Raw genomic sequence first — 12,558 nt, 5'->3', positions numbered from 1 at the left:
CAAGGGCCTCAGAGACATGGACTAAAATAATGTGCATCACCAGTGGTGCTAACACTGATATATGAAGGATTTCTCATTTGAATTGTCCTAAATTGAGCCTATGAAATCTCCATAATATATTATTCCATTATTATACCAATTTTCTAACTTATTCAGTTTGTTGGCATTGTGGGGATTGGTGGGAAATGAGCTGGGAGGATGATTCTGGTTAGCTGTCACTGCATAACAAACCATCCCTAAGCCTAGTGGTTTAAAGCAACAACAATCATTTATTTTTCTCCTGAAACCTAGGCAGAAATGCAGTGGGGGTGGCCCATCTTTGCTCTTTGCAGCTTCACCTGAGATGGCTCAGTTGGCAGCTGGAGAATCTGCTTCCATCTTGTCCTACTCGCATGGCTGGCAAGTTGTTTCTGCTGGCAGAAGGAAGACCAACCAGGGGAGTGAGCCAGTGATTTCATGTCCTCTTCATGTGGATTCAATGGACAACTTGGGCTTCCTCAACACATGATGGCCAAGGGCCAAGGGAACATATTCCAGAGAGCAAGGAGGCATCCTCCCTATCTAATTTTAGAAGTCATAGCCATCCACTATTTGCTAAAGCAGACACAAAGTCCATGGAATTGCAAGGCAGTGGCACAGACCTTTATAACTCAACAAAAGGAAAAGCAAGCTCAGATTATAAGAATAGGTGGGATAGAAGATACTGTTATAACCATTTTTTGAAAATACAATCTACCACATTAACAAATGATGGTAAATTAAAAAGAAAAAAGAAAATTTACACTATTTGAAAAAACTATGCCATAGTTTTAAAAGCATATTTTTAACGCTTTGTACAATATCTGCAAATATATTCTTTTCAGCTTCTCCCCTTATATCTTTAATTCGTTCTTCATACTTCATCTTTAGGGCTTTTATTTTTTTCTCTTTATCTTCCTGTGATATTTTCTTCTGATTACATAGCTCTTCTGTTTGTTTAATTTCCGTCTCCAATTGCTCAGCATAGATTTTCTTCAAGGCTTCTGCCTGGCGTTTCAGCTTTTCATCTGCGTCCTTGTATATGTCATCAGAAAAGTAAGTCTCTCTGTTCTCCCACACCATTTTCTCTATCATCTCCACCAGCTCCTGCAGTTGAGCTTCCTTCTCAGCTTCATCTGCATTCTGCTTGTTATTGAAGGCACAGCAGCGGGACCCACACTCCTCGAGGATGTTTTTTAGGTCCACATCTGATTCCTGTAAAAACTCACTCAGTGTCTTACCATCCAAATCATCTTTGCGAGTGAACAACATGATCATGTGCTTCATGGCCAGCTCCCCAAAGATGGCCTTGATCAATGCAACCGTTCTCTGTTCCTCCTCCGTGTAGCGGCCGAGCTGTAGTACCAGGATGATGGCATGAGGCCCAGGGCAGGAGAAGAGGACACACTTGCTGATTTCCTCACAGGTGGTCTGCAGTTTCTCCTTGGTGTCAAAGAGCCCTGGGGTGTCCACGACAAGAAGGTTCCTCCCCTTCCATTGGCGTTCTTCTTTCTGACATTCCTTGGTAACAGCGTGGGGAGCAATTTTAGATACAAATTTTCTTTCCCCAATGATGGTGTTTGCTGTTGCACTTTTCCCACTTCCAGTTTTCCCCACCAGAACAATCCTCAGATTGTTTTCCTGAAGACCAGCCATGTTTGTTTCAAGAGGTTCTGTGCTTTAGGCTTCCACAAGACCTTATGGAAGGGAGGAGAGTGGAGAAAGGTCAACTTAGCTAAGTGGGAACCATTCCCAACCCTCTTTTCTTCGTTCTTTTCCTCCATGAAAATTTGTAATGGTCTATTACTCATTACCAGAATGGAGAGATGACACAGTTCAATTATTATGGAAGAAATAATAGAGCAGAGTCTCTCCACAAAAGAGTACAAGGTCCAGATCCTTTCACAGGGGAACTCACTTCAGGCTTTAAGGATCTGATCATCTCAATGCGATGCGAGCTATTCCTGGTCATATTAAAAAAGAGGGAAATCTTTCAATTCTTATATGAATCAAGTGTTATATTGATCCCAAGGCTACCAAAGACTTCACCAATAAGTAAAGCTACAGATGTGTCTCGTTTGGAAATATTAATACAAAATTTTTAAATATATTATTTGACACTAAAAAAGTAATACCCCATGATTTTATGATTTATTTCAGAAATACTAAGATGACTCATTATTGGAATTTTGATCAGAAGCTTTTCCCCTATAAGTGATAAAAAGTGGATTATAAAGTCTTTGTATGAAGAAAAGAATAGATACTTCCCTAACATGATTTTATATAACTAAAGTTAATTTCTGAGTCAGCATCTTTTTTCATGCAGGTGACAAACAGTGGCTTATAAAGTTAAGGATCACATTATAAACTTCAAATAATGGATTATAAGGTTCATTTGGATGAATAAAAAAGAAAGTTATCTGGACCTATTAAGAAAAACAACAAGAAGGGAGGACCAGCTCTTTCTGGAGTCAAGCATCATAGTTTCTATGATTAAAGCAGTATGATGTTGGTTCATGGATAGAGAGAACAGTGAAATAAAAGCAGAAAATTCAGAAATAGACCAAATTAATCAGACTCTATTCATTTATATTCCATTCATTTATGTTACAGTTAGATTCAGTAAGGCAGCATCTCATATCAATGGGACGAAGATGGACTAATAAAGCAACTTTGGGGTAACTGTAAACCATTTGGAAAAAGATAAAACTACATTTATTCCCTCATGCCATTCAAGTTCCAGAACGATTAGAAGTTTAAATGTAAAAAACTAATCCATATAAATAATAGAAAAAGGCATGGGTAATTTTTTTGGTAAAATAGGGAAAAGATTTATAAGATTTGAAAAAGAATAAGGAAAAGGATTAATAAGTATGATTACATGAAAATCTCACACATAATCTAGGACAAAAAAAATCATAGACAAATTAAACCAAAAATGTCACTCCAGGGAAAGAAACATTTTCCAACTTATACCAAAGGGGTGAATATTTCTGTTATAGGTGTAAAAGATCAATCGAAGGACTTATATGCATGCATATAAACATAACCATTGGACACAAGACACTGAGGGGTTGGATAAGAGCTTGCGCCGGGGTAGGGGAGGCCAGGGGAAGGACAATTGGGAAAAAAAGAAGACATGTACTACTATTTGTAATACTTCAAAAAGGAAAATAAAATTTAAAAAATTTATGAAGAACAGAAACAAAAACCCTACAACTCAATAGAAAATGGACCAAGATATAGGAATAAACACCCAGAGAAAAAGAAATTAAAGTGTGTCTTGAATATATCAAAATATATTAACATACACTCATAATAGGGAAAATAAATCAAAGCACAAAAAGTAAAATAAATTAAAATTACACCTCTATTTCTGAGGTGAGATTCTATTTCTCACCTCTAGGTTAGGCAACAATCCAAACATTTGCTGGCCTAATCTGTAGGTAAAGGTATGGCAAAAGCAGGGCCTCCCCTGCATGGCTGGTGAGAATGGAAAAACAGTCCAAACTCTACAGAGAAGTTAGCACTGTGCTGCAAAAGTACATATGCATTTTCCCTTTGATTATCAATCCCCAATTTTAGGATTCTTTGTAAACTACACTGACAGAAGTATAGAAAAAAAATGCATAAACCTATTTATCTCATCATGATTTGTAAAAGCAAAAAACCAAAAACCTATAAAATGGCCATTTGTAGGAATAAACTAAGGTATATTCACATATATTACAGTGAAGTACTATCCAACTGTGAAAAGGAGTGAGATGTGTCTCTATGTACCAGCATGGAGAGATCTCCAGGATGTATCATTAAGTGAAACAAAGCAAAACAGAAAAACAAAGTGAAGAAAATAATATAGAATTTAACTACCATTTCTCTAATAAGAGGAATATGAATTACATATATAAAACATAATATATTTTTTTCATATATATGAAAAGGTAATAGCAGGATACTCTGAAAACTAAACCAACAAAACATTATTTACATGAGAATGGGAGAAGCAGGGTAGAGGTGACAGGGACAGAAGCTGGAAACTAGATGTCTTTGTTACACTAAGATTTCATAGCTTTGATCTTGAAATCATGTAGGTAGTTTACATAATTATACAACAAAAGTTATGTTTTAAGATATTGAAAGCAAATGAAACAAACAAATCTAATTGCATTTTGTATGGTGGATAAACCACATAAGAAATTGGTCTAAGTAACTTGAAAATGCAATAATTTCATTGTGCATATCTAGAAGGATTGTACTAGGTCCTCCCCGCCCCCCCTGCCCCCCCGCCAAAAAAAATTCAAAACCTGAATTAAAAATGTTTTCCAAAAAATCCTATTTTTAGTGTTTTGTGTGTGTGTGTGTACTTTTGAAGTCCATTGAAAAGGCATAGAGTTAATGATGAGCCCAGTGACAAAGAGCACCCTTAGTGCCCAGAGTGTAGTCTTCAAATGCCATTCATTTCCCACCAAACAATTAGGGCTCTAAGGAGAAAGTATTGATTTTAGGAGTAGGCAGGAAATATCTGAGTTGAGTCTACACTCTCTTGTCAACTAGAAAGCCAGGATGCTCTAAAAAATCTCTAGGAATTTTTTTTTTTTTAAATATATTTTATTGATTTTTCACAGAGAGGAAGGGAGAGAGATAGAGAGTCAGAAACATCGATGAGAGAGAAACATCGACCAGCTGCCTCCTGCACATCTCCTACTGGAGATGTGCCCGCAACCCAGGTACATGCCCTTGACCGGAATCGAACCCGGGACCCTTCAGTCCGCAGGCCGACGCTCTATCCACTGAGCCAAACCGGTTTCGGCAAATCTCTAGGAATTTATCAAAAGGACTTATGAGTCAACTTCAAGAGAATCCAACTGGACAAAGATGTGACAATTTGAGTATCAATAATAATTCCAATGAATCAAATGTATCAAATATGTTGAAATCCATGAGTTCATAGCAAGGCCTTCTTCTTTTTTCCCCCCAATATATTTTATTGATTTTTTACAGAGAGGAAGGGAGAGGGATAGAGAGTTAGAAACATCGATCAGCTGCCTCCTGCACACCCCTTACTGGGGTACATGCCCTTGACCGGAATCGAACCTGGGACCTTTGAGTCCGCAGGCCGACACTCTAACCACTGAGCCAAACCGGTCAGGGCAAGGCCTTCTTCTTAAAAGTAGTCCATAACCCCATTTGGAGCCTGTGAGGAAAGCATTTTATTGTTCTGAACATAGACAAAAAAAGGGAAAGGATCAAGCCTTTTGATGGAAGTTGACAGCTGCATCCATGAAGTATTCCCACCAAAAAACAGTCAAACCTGAATCTGATCAAATGTCTCCTTTAAAATAAATTCACACAAAACACCAGAACTAGACGAGCAGGTGAAATCACACCGTGAGGATGAAATCAACAAAATGTACATTGCCTGGTTCTGTTGGATAAAAGACTTCCCTTTTCTCACCAGAGAAATTTCCCAGAAAGTAACAGGGAAGGTTGGAAACCTACATATTAAGATAAATTTAAGAGAAATCAAACAATTGTGATTTATGAATCTTATTTGGATCTGACTTCAAACAATTTTTTAAATTATGAGATAATCAGAGAAATCTGCATGCAACTGACAATTTTCCAAAATTTCGACTTGCTTTTTGAAGTCTGATTATGTTAATATTTTAAATGGTTTCAAATATTTACTGAAACAATGTCTGATGAATGCTTCAAAAAAATGTGGGGTGTGTAGGGAGTAGTGAGTACATAGATGAAACAAAATTGGCATCTATTGGTAATCATTGAAGCCTGGTGTAGGTACATGGAAGTTCCCTGTACTAGTCTTTTATCATTAAATAAGTTAAAAATTTTTCCACAATAAAAATTTAAACCTGTGTAATGAAACCACTATCAAATATTCTATACTAAGCACCCTGATAAATGTCTTATACATTATCTCATGTACTGCCCCAAAATGCTAATTTTATTTTTCTAACTTTTAAAATAAGGACATTGTTGTGGCTCAAAAATACTTAGACATTTGCCCATGGTCACGGTGCCAACAGTTATCAGGCAGAGAAGGGATCCAATTCAATGTCTGTCTGACTACCACTTCCCTCCTAACCACTGCACACAACAGCCTCTTCTTAGTTTCTTCTCAGGCCCATGATTCTAAAATCCCATAGAGTAAGAGTTATATCAAGAGAAGACAGGGAAGGAAGTCCACACTCTTTATAGAATGGAAAATTGTCAGGAAGCCTGTAACTAGGGAAGTGAACAGGAGGGTTTCACATACATTGTTCCTCCAGAATAGCCAACCCTCTCCCCACAACACCCCCTCCTCACTTGACATGTCACACTACTGGGGTCACAGTTTCTACTAAATGATGGGAAGGATTCAGCAACCTGCAGTTTAGATTTCCTCTGCCTTTAGTGATGTGGGCAACCCCTAGAGTCATAACACCCTGGGGTCCCGCTTCTTTTTCAGTAAAAAGAGGGAGTTAGACAGGGTTGTCTCTAAATTGCCTTTGAGCTCTAAAGAACTGACTTGGGGGCACTCATTTCCTATACAGGGAAGAGGAGCCCTCAGTGTCTATCACAGCAGCAAATGCATGAAGGTACACCAGTAAGCACAAATGTGTCTTATTTAAATGAGACGTGTAACATTGTGCTAATAAAACTCCTGACTCCCCTTTCTACCATGTGCCACTACCCTCTGAAAGCACTCCACCCCCCACTGTGCTGCTGGCACAGAAACAGGTCTCTCCTGAGACCAGAACCCATGCTCTGCACACTCCCTGAACCTACGGCCCTCACAGCTCTGCCACTCAGGACCCCTACTCAGCTAGACTCACCTTCTTTACCAAGAGTTGATGAGCTCTCAGGTTTTCTCCAAAGAATCTCTTTGAGCGTGGGCTTTTGCTTTGACTGTGAGGATGAAGTGTTTGCGTCCTTTTAACCCGGTGAGCCAGGAAGCACAGATGGGGTGGAGTCAGTAGAGGAACTGTTTGCCTTTAAAAAGACAGTCATATTGTCCCTAATTTGGTGAGTGTTTCAGATTAGCCAAATTGAAACCTTTTCCTCCTTGTGCCCAATCTCGCACCCAAATTTCCAAAGCTATAGTGAGTGTTTTGGGTTATAGTGTTGGATCCAAAAAGCCCTATTAAATGACCTAAACCTTGCCTAGAAAGCCAGGCACAGTGTCTGTCATTTTCCCTGGTGTAGTGGGAGACTGTGGGGTTATTCTGGAAGAAGGAAGTTGGCTTATGACTTCGTGAATCCTTGGGTGTTCACTAGGGATGGTACAATTTGGGTTTTGGGTCTGTTCTTTCAGGAGGGTCTCATGTTAATCATTTAGAAATTAACAGGACTCAGGTACAAAGCCAAAGCAGTCTAACCCACTGGGAGCCATGGAGAAAAGAGGAGAGGAGGCCTGGAAAACTATTCTCCAGTAAACATCCACGCTCTCTGTTTTGTTTTGTTTCTTCATATGGTTCTTGCAAAATTGAAAGTTTGTATGACCTGACAACTAAACATGCACCTGAGGAATAGATGCAACTTTCCTTCCTAATCTTCCTACTTTCTCCCACCCCAGAACCAGACAGTCAGCTTACTCTAGATTTACCAGTGGATGGATGCATTAGGCTTTGAAAATTGTTTTTAGGTGAGATACAGGCTGCCAAAGCTCTCATGGTTCACAGGATTTTCTAGGGAACCATGAACCATGAACCATCACCATAAAAATACTGAGTTTTTATTATATACTAGTGACCCAGTGCATGGATTCGTGCACATTGAAAGGATATTAATTAGAAGGTGGCCGGCAGGGCAGGACTGGGTTGGACAGGCAGACATGTCCTGGAGCCAACCTCCCGTGGTCCCTCCCCTCCTGCCCACACCTGGGGCTGCACCACGGGCTCCAAGGCATCTGCAGAATGAGTGGGATCCATCCTGCAGGTGGAGTCTCTGGGACTGTCCTGCAGGTATGGGCTGAAACCAGCTCTCTGTCATCCTCCGAGGGGTCCTGGAGTGTGAGAGCTCCTTCCTCTCTGGTTCCAGGGTGTGTCACCCAAGAACTGCAGCTGCCAAGTCATGACAGTTCAGCAGCTCTTCTGCTGAATGTCTTCCCCCTGGTGGTCAGTGCACGCCATACCCTCTGTCTGGTTGGATGGTTGCATGGCTGCTTAGCATTTTATATATATAGATTTTGTTCACTAGGTTGAGAAATTTGATCAGTCGATGTTTTAGCATCAGGATAGGTGCTAAGAGGACCATATGTGGCAAGAAGTAGTGGACAATAGGGTGGTTACTAATGGAGGGAAGCAGCTGGCTTTGGAAACTATGGTGTTAATAACCATATCCTTGGACCAATTATTGGTGTTAATGACTTGGGTTACAATGAAGGGCCCCAGATGACACTTTTTTGATTTCCAATAAAGACACAGATCAGGACCAACTATGTAATTTGCCAGGACTCGCACAAATAGAAAATACCAGGTCCTTTGTTGAAAAATCGTGAAGCATTTCAAGATGATATTATAAAGCCATTAAACCATGTAAGGGTCCCCTCTAATCACTAGGCCTTGTACAGCTCTACAGGTCACACACCCAGGAAACTCACCTTGACAGGCTGCCATATGAGTTGAGAGCATAGCCATAACCACATCTCCTGCTCCAAATATATCCACCATTGCCCAGTTTCACTTCATTCTCCACATTCCTTTAATGAAACTTGTCTTGCCAGAAGCTGCTTTGTGTGTTTTCCTGGTCAACCATCTGCTTCTCCAGGTATTTCCCTAGATACACAGTTAAGTTCCTTAGAGGGAGGAGGGAAGTGTTTGAGATAGAACCCTCTGTGGCTCAGTTGGTTGGAGCACTGTCCCAAGAACCAGAAGGTCTCAGTTTCAATCCCTGGTCAAGGTGTATGGGAGACAACTTATCAATGTGTCTCTCTCAGATCAATGTCTCTCTCTCCCTTCTTCTGACTCTAAAATCAATTTTTTTAAAAAAAGAGCCCACAGGGTGCAGGATACAGGTCTTGAATGGTAACAGGCTTGAGGTCATTGGCCACAGAGGAGCATATGAAACATGACAATCCCATTCCTGAACCCTAACTTAAGAGTGATCTCCATCTAGAAGACTTGTGATAGGAGTGTTGCCTCATATTTCTCCTGCACTGTTCACCTGGCCATGCTCTTCGTCACTAGGAGCTCCTTTCCACACCCAGCTCTGCTGTGAGCCACTTGTCTCTCTGCTGTGGGTCCCCATCTGGAACTCCCTGAAGGTGCCCTCCCCCCTCCCAGGATGCTGCTCCTTCTACATAGTCAGAAGCAAAGAGATGAATGGGGAGAAAGTCACAGCTTCCTTTGTTACATTTTCCACTTATTCTTTTTACCACTTAATTCTTCACATCATACACATAGGGCAATGTGGATGTATGTGAATTTTTCCAAAGGTTGTGTGTTATTTTAAAAAACACAATTCTTTAACTTTTACCAGAGTCTGCCTTGTGGAGCTCAGCTTCTAAGATTCAGATAAATTCAAAACTCAAACTTATTACAACATTGAAAAAGTGATAGCAGGAGATGAAGATAATAGATTCCTCACACTGTGCTGACTCTCCCACAAATCAAGAATTGAGCTTGGTATACTAGTTGCCTATTGCTGCCATAACAAATTAAAAAATATTGTGGCCTGAGGCAATACTAATGAATTCTCTTAGAGTTCTGGAGGTCAGGAGCCTAAAATTAGTCTTATGGAGATAAAATGATGGTATCATTAGGGCTTATCTTTCTGAAGGCTCCAGTAGATAATCCATGTCTTGCCTCTTCTAGCTGCCAGAAGCTTCCAGAATCCATAGCTTGTGCCCACACCACTCTAATCTCTGCTGCCATCATCACATTGCCTTCTTCCTCCTTTGATCTTCTTGCCTCCATCTTCTAGGGACCTTTGTGATTACATGTAGTACCCACGCAGATAGACAATCTCCTCCTCTCAAAATAATTAACTTCATCACATTTACAATAAGATAATATTCATAGGTTCTGAGGATTAGGATGGCAATCTTTAAGGGGGTAATTTTCAGGATACCACATGTGGATACATTATCCTCTCTGCAACTCACTTTCATAGTCTTTAAAATGGAGTATTTGCTTCATAGGCTTAGTGTTGGTACAAAAGCACGGGATGCTGTTGTTAAAAAGAATACTTAAAATGTGTAAGTGGTTATGGAATTGAGGGTAATGCACAGAAGCTGGGCAAATGCTGAGGGACCTGATACAGAAATTTGAAATTTTCCTTGAAGAAACTATTGATGGGAATTTGAATATTAAAGGTGAGATCTCAGATCAAAGTGAGGATCTTGGTAATGACACTGAAAGAAAGGTGATACTTGATACAAAGTGGGGGAAAGATGCTGAATTTGATTCTACTGCTGGGTGGGAAGAAGAGCTTGCAAGTGATGAACTTCAGTCTTTAGCTAAGGAGGTTTCCCAGCACATTGTGGGGGCACACCTGGTTTCTCCTTGTACAGTGCAAAAGGCAAGAGATCAGAGTTATTAATCCACCAGCCAAGGACTTCCAAGGATTGCCAGCAACACAAGGACCTGGCTACCAGCAAGGGAGGATCCCCCTAACCCCTACAGAGAGACCATGGCTCTGCCAACCTTTTGATGCTGGACCCCTAGAACTATGGGGTCATAAGTTTTTGTGGCTTTAAGCTATACTGTTTGTGGTACTGTGCTACGTCAGCCCTAGGAATCTCACACAATGCATTGCTCCTTCCTCCACCTTTTCTCCTGTCCTCCTCCTGTTCCATCCTCTCAGCATCCCAGAGGTTTCCCCTTCTGCATGAGCTTGTGTTTATTAGAGTAATCCTCCCCACCCCCACCCACTTATCTGGCCCAGGAGGACCACAGAGGCTGCTGATGAGTGTAGTGGTGGCTTTCTCAGAAAACTTTAAACTCTGCATGACTTGGTTTCTCAGTGATGTCTCCCTTCCCAGGATTCCAGACTCTAGATTTGCCCCCTCTCCATCCTCTTTACCCTTTCTGGACTCAGGCCCTTTACAGAAGAATTTAACAGTCATCAACAATTTTACAACCCCCCCCCAAAAAAAAAAACAAAAAAAAAAAACAAAAAAAAAAAAACCCAAAACGTCTTTCTTTTTGAGAGAAACAAAGAAAATGAAGGGCACATGGATTCCTAAGGGGAAGGGGCAGATTGCCAGCTGGTGTGAGCACAACAGATCCTGAGACCACCTCTGCCTGAGAGCATGCTCCAGGCCCACCCGCAAGAGCCAACCTCAGACTCCCACAGAGCACCGAATTCCTACAAAAGAATCATTTTACAAAAACTCACTGAGACAGACAACACTATGGTGTTTACCAAAAAGATGGAGTGAGAGGGGCCAGGAAAGTGTAAAGGGGGTCAAACATTTGGTGACAGAAGGAGACTGGACTTTGGCAGGGCACACAATGCAATATACAGATGAGGTATCATGGAATTGTACACCTGAAACCTATATCATGTAATTAACCATTGTCACCCCAATAAATTTAATTCAAAAAAGAATAAATAGTTTTACCTAAAAAATGAAGGAGGGCATTATCCTTTACAAAATAACACAAAATGAGTTTTCATGCATTTAAATATATCTAAGCCAGCAGCATCTGCTGCAGCATAGGATGGATGACATGTCTGACAATGTGTCCCCTTCTTGTTAGCCCAGTGACACTTTCTTTGTTCCATGAGGTTAGGTTCAGAGCAGACAGTCATATTAGCACATCAGCACTGGTGTCTGTCATTAACACATGAAATGCAGGCAGGAAAGATATGTGCTTCTGATCTGCACTATTGAGTCTATGGCTTTGGACAAAACATAACCCCTATGAGCCCTGGTATCTCTACAGATGAGAATATAGGGAAGGGTCAGATCATCTAAGTCTGATGCCCCCCACCCCCCATGATTTACATTTTACACCAATATCTGGGCCTGGTCCCTAGAGAAGAAGTCCCCAGACTCCCCCACTGGTTTGAACCCTGAGCCTTGGCTGCTTACTCACACTTCCTCTCAGATGTTGGTTGATTATAGTGATAAAACTGTGACAGCGAACAGGGGTCCTCATGGAAGACCACTTGGAGGGACCAGTCCTGGGACTCTTGGCTTGAGGTTCTGTGTGAAGGAGCAATGTCACTGGGGGCCTCTGCTCCCTTGCTTTGAGTGCCTGGGGTCATCAGAGTCATGTATAGTTACAAACAATGACAGATCCCAGGCCCATTACCATGTGGCACCAACAGCCAGGAAGGCAGGAAGCAGGGAAGCAATTGTGCCTCTCCCACAGTCTCTGCCACTCTCAGCACACCCTCCACTCCCTTCCTTACTTATCTTTCAGGACTTCTCAGTTCCCTTCCTCCAAAGCCCATTCACTTGCTTGCACAACCCTGAATTCTGAGTCCTTGATCTTGGGGAAGAAGAAGAGGCTGCTTAGTACAGGAACCAGGAAAGAATTCAGAGGCCACCAGATCCATCTGCTAGCATTAAGTCATTTGCCTCTTTTC

The 12,558-nt window shown here is 41.1% G+C and overlaps 1 protein-coding gene across 1 annotated transcript; it reads right to left on the bottom strand.

Moving 5' to 3' along the window:
- Positions 1-255: 255 nt before the first annotated feature.
- GIMAP7 (GTPase, IMAP family member 7) lies at positions 256-6,994 on the bottom strand. Its single transcript, XM_036328954.1, has 2 exons — positions 6,855-6,994; positions 256-1,715 (listed from the first exon to the last, which is right to left on the bottom strand). The coding sequence occupies exon 2, from the start codon at positions 1,672-1,674 to the stop codon at positions 784-786; it is 891 nt and encodes a 296-aa protein (XP_036184847.1). The 5' UTR covers positions 1,675-1,715; positions 6,855-6,994; the 3' UTR covers positions 256-783.
- Positions 6,995-12,558: the final 5,564 nt, after the last annotated feature.

This window comes from Myotis myotis, unplaced genomic scaffold (assembly GCF_014108235.1).
Source record: "Myotis myotis isolate mMyoMyo1 unplaced genomic scaffold, mMyoMyo1.p scaffold_m19_p_11, whole genome shotgun sequence".
In the NCBI taxonomy this organism is placed as follows: Eukaryota; Metazoa; Chordata; class Mammalia; order Chiroptera; family Vespertilionidae; genus Myotis; species Myotis myotis.
The sequence above is the reverse complement of the archived record's forward strand: the minus strand, read 5'-3'. Positions and strand labels throughout refer to the sequence as shown.